The 4,954-nt window shown below is 32.6% G+C and overlaps 1 protein-coding gene across 4 annotated transcripts in view; it reads left to right on the forward strand.

The window, feature by feature from the left end:
* Positions 1 to 2,668, forward strand: part of LOC106457489 (protein MIS12 homolog) — a 16,391-nt gene extending 13,723 nt beyond the window's left edge. For all 4 annotated transcript variants that reach the window (XM_013916910.2, XM_013916909.2, XM_022383446.1 and 1 more), the window contains exon 7: positions 1,825 to 2,668. In XM_013916910.2, the coding sequence (XP_013772364.1) occupies positions 1,825 to 1,913 (89 nt within the window). In that variant the 3' untranslated portion in view covers positions 1,914 to 2,668. The remainder of the gene's footprint in view (positions 1 to 1,824) is intronic.
* Positions 2,669 to 4,954: the final 2,286 nt, after the last annotated feature.

Below are 4,954 nucleotides of genomic sequence, written 5' to 3' on the forward strand. Positions count from 1 at the left end.
TTCGAAATGAATTACTCCTTTGATGTCCCACCAAATGCAAAGCATCACTTTATGCGGATGGAGTCAAGGTTTTGGGGTTGGAAGTGGTCTTTGTTTTTGCCATTTAATATTCATATAGAGAATCCATTCTTCATCACTGGTGACAATTCTGTCCAAAAATGGTTCACGCACATTACACACCAGAAGAGACTTAGAAACATTCACATGTTGGAAGGGGTGATCATTGGAGAGTTCGTAAGGCACCCAAACACTTTGTTTAAGGAGTTTTTCCCATATTCCTTAAATGTTTATGTATTGTTTCATGAGAGACATGCAATTTGCATTACTTACACCACCAGCTGAGCCTCTTAACTCATGTCACATTGATTACTTACACCACTGGCTAAACATCAATATAAATTCCTCTTGTCAGCCCCTACCATCACAGTTTGTAAGGCTAAAGTCATATGAATGCAATCTGCTGAACCATCGTTGACACTTACGAATGTGCAAAACATTTTCATAAACTTCTTTGATATTCTTTGTGGCCACAGAGGCATTGATTCCCTTCTAGTATTCAAACAGCATTACATGCCGATTGTGTGTCTCATCATGCGCCATCGCTACAAGGGATTACAGTATACTAAACTACTCATTATATAGGCTACACTAACCTGATTTTTAGGTGGTTCATTTAACTATTATACGTGATGTACGTTTTTTGGGGGGTGGTTAATGAAAGTGTTTTGAAAGGCGACATTAATTTCTTGACGACTGAATATAAATTAAACACATTGGTAATTTCCTGTTCAACTTCTATCATTTTATTATGTCTTATTTACAATTTAAAATTGAAGTACATTTTTCATTCAACTTTTCATAGCTCATAATGCTTGCATAAAAGTTAACATCTTATTTTCTGTACAACCAAAGAACTGATATTTTTGTGTGTTCTGTAAGTACTAATTTCATTTTCTTTTCTTTTATACATGTACTTAGGTCCATTAAATCTTATTGATTATAATACTTAAAGTTTTTGAATACATTTTTAAGTTAGCATTACAATTATGATTATGATTACACATTCTCAGCTGTGTATAGTACATAAATTTAGGACTAACTTAAATTTCCAAAGTATATTTAGGATTATGGTAGAAAATATTTACACTAAGAGCATCCAACTGATGATTCTGTAAAGTGTAATTATAATAAATTTAGTTTAGGTTTAATATTAAGTATGTATTGTCAGTTATTTATACAGGATTAGCTTTCTTAATTTATAAGTTACTGTTTAGTTCTGACATGTTTCGTTAGCTTGGTTTTGTTAGAAGTTTGTAATGATATTTTATACACTTTTTATTACCATTTTTAAGCTACTGTAATCTTCCACTATACATGTTCCTATAACAAATGAAAACACTTTTCACATTTAATACAACTATATTATAATTAACAATACACTGTTTATAATTGTCACATTGTATAATGCAGAAACATCTTGTATATTTTAACAGTTTATTATTTCTCAAACCAGTCAATAATCCAAACAGTCTAATATTTATATCCAACTTTTTTATCATGTTTTATTACGTATTTATATAATTAAATTGTTTTTGAATAAATATATTAGGAATAACTTGTACTGGTTGTCTCTTTCTAGGGACATTTACTATCTATGACATAATTTTTAGTTTATCAGTCTTTGTAGAAAGTTAAATACAAGACAGTGAAATATTTTGAGCATTTTTATCAAATATTCTTTTTACATATATTATAGAGATTGGATTTTTTAAACTCTATTTCAGCTCTAAAATGTAATAATCTTTTTTTTAATATTTCCTGCAGTTTTAAACTGGAAAGAAAATCTTACATACAGTGCAGGAAAAGCAGTTGTTTTAGTGGAGTCTATCAAGAACTTAGCAGGGAAAAGCTGACTTGCAAACTGTGGAAAATTTTTAACTGTATATTTTGAACTCCATATTAAGTTTTCTAGCCAAATACAAAAGCATTTATAATGAATATGAAATTTGTATTAATAAAGTAATATTCAGTTGAACTTGGATAAATCATGAGATGATAGTTTTTTTTTCTTCTAATTTAAGCCAAAAAAATGCATTTGATTTTTGAAACCTATGGTTTATGGATTTACACTCTGAGGTTGTCCTCATCCTATTAGGAGCTGGTCTGAGTCAAGCATAAGTTAATAAGATATATGCACTTACAGATAAAATAATGTTAGTATATTCCATATTAGCTAAAACATTTGTATTGATTCATCTTTATCTGTATCAATACATTTTTTATGAAACTAAAGCAATAAGCATGATACACAATCTGTATAGAAAACTCAGATGTCAGAAACAAGAAAACCTTAGTACATAATAGTTTCTACAGTAAGTTATACTTACTCCAGTTGGATATTACCTTTAATCTTTGTTGTGTGTGTCATTTTGAATTTAAACTACTTCTAGATTGTGCATAAAACAGAACAATAAAGTACTGACATGATCTTTATGTTCAAAGAAAACCATGATGCACAATTTTTTTTTAATGCCATTAAACTAGATGTAGTTGCTTATTTCTGATTTTGTAATATATATAAGATTCATTTCATTCTGAGTTATGAACCATACAGTAACATATATGAATATGCATTTATAATGTGTACGAAATGGGTAAATAAACTTAAATGCCGATTTGTGATAAAAGGAATCCATATTTGTCTGACTTTGAATATGTGATGAATTGTGCCTTACATATGCCCTCCCCCCGAATAAGGATAGTTTGTATACATTTCCTGGGTATAAATCAACTTTCAAAGTAAAAATCAGTTGTACTATTAATATTGCTCATATAAGCACAAAACATTAAAAAACGTGTCTTTGGTCATCTGTTTGCTTATATATCCATATTTATTAGTCAAAAATGAATTAGAGGCTTAAGGAATGGATACAAAGCATGTACAACATGGTATGGGCAATGCTGAAACCCTAGAGCCATTAATGCATAAATGCATGCTACCTGCTCACAAGGTGTTACATTAAGTTAGTAGATTAATTTAGGTAATATAACTGATTCTTAGAACTTTGATACAGATAAGTTTTAGTTAAATGGACTAAGCATTCAAAACCCGATGTTCAATATGGAGCAAAAAATTGGCATTTATAATAGGGAAGAGAATTGGCTGTCATTTGGCAGATTCTGTTATTTCTGTAGCCAAATAGCCCATTTACCCAATTCATTCAAATCTGATGATAAAATTCTTGGAGGGGTCATGGGGCTGAAGACAAAATACTAGTACTAGTAGTGTCAAGTTTTTATAGGTATGTATGGAGTAATTCTTTACAGTAGGTGTCTGTGACTTGTAAATGATAAATTTCAACAATAAACAGACAGCACACAGTTCAGTTGTTTTAAAATAATATATTTCAAACAAGTCAGAAGTACGTACAAAAATCCATTACACTATTAATTATTGCAGTTTTATCGAGAGCTTTGAATAATTGTCTCTCTTTCGTCAAAGTCCACACAGGTGGGTTTAATTATTTTACAACCTCTTTGACGTGACAAATTGTTATCCCCTACTCTGTTATCACAATACAATTAGTGATAAATTCACTTACATTACCCTGTGAATTACGTTACCACAGTTGTATCCAGAGCTTTAAATAATTCTCGCAAAAGTATTCACCCCTATCAACAATGTCACATGATGAAATACAAATAATGTAAACTTGTTTTTATTCAAAACTCTAATGATCAAACTTAACAATGTTATGTGTGAAGGAGATTGAGTGTTAGCAAAACCTGCAAAAAAATATATAAATTGAAATTTGCTGATTGCATAAGTAAATATGCAGCCCCCTAAGTCGGTACTTGGTGGAAGAATCTTTGGCAGCAATTACTGCTATGAGTCATTTTGGATAGGTCTCTACCAACAATAGGATGGTTTGATTTTTGTCCATTTTTCCTGGCAAAATTGCTCGAATTCTGACAAGTTCATTGGGGATTGTTGATGGACTGCAATCGTCAAGTCTTGCCATAAATTTTCGATTGGATTCATGTCAGAACTTTGACTGGGCCACTCCAAGATATTCACTATCTTCTTTTGAAACCACTCCAGTGTGGCTTTGGCCTTGTGCTTCGAGCCATCGTCCTGCTGAAATATGAATTTTTGATCCAGTTTTAGATTCTTGGCTGACTTGAGTAGGTTTTCTTCTAGGATCCGCCTGTATTTTGCATCATCCTCTTAGTCTTGACAAGCTTCCAAGCCCTTGCTGATGAGAAGCATCCTCCTAACATGATGCTGCCACCACAATGCTTGGCAGTTAGGATGGTGTTGACTGGGTGCTGTGTTGAGCTTGTGCCAGACCTAACGCTTTGAATTTAGATCAAAAAGCTCAATTTTTGTCTCGTCTGACCACAAAAACCTTCTGCCATATGTCTGTAGTATAATTTACATGCTTTGTTGGAAACTCCATACGAGATTTAAGATGATTATTTTTCATTACTGGCTTCTTTCTTGCCACTCGCTCATAAGCCAGCTTTGTGTAGGGACCGGGATATTGTCGATGTATGATCACTGAATCCCATCTCGGATATGGAACTTTGTAATTCTTTCAAAGTGGCATTCCTAACCAGTTTCCTGCTTGCCTGGCTGCTTAGTTTGAAAGGGCAGCCTCATCTTGGTGGTATGAAGCACATTCCACTCTTTAATGATGGATTTCACCATACTCAAAGGGATAATAAGCGACTTTGAAATTTTCTTGCAACCTTCCGATCTGTGCTTCTCTGCCACTTTATCTTTGACTTGTTTGGAAAGCTATTTGATCTTCATGGCTGGTTTGTCGTATCACTATGTGGCTTGAACAGATGCATTTACTCTGAAGTCAGGTTAAACCACTTTGATTGCACACAGACAAAAACCATTGCATTACTTTTTTTGACCTGTAAAACTAATCTTTTGCACCTGAAA

Source organism: Limulus polyphemus, unplaced genomic scaffold, assembly GCF_000517525.1.
Source record: "Limulus polyphemus unplaced genomic scaffold, Limulus_polyphemus-2.1.2 Scaffold337, whole genome shotgun sequence".
Taxonomy (NCBI): Eukaryota; Metazoa; Arthropoda; class Merostomata; order Xiphosura; family Limulidae; genus Limulus; species Limulus polyphemus.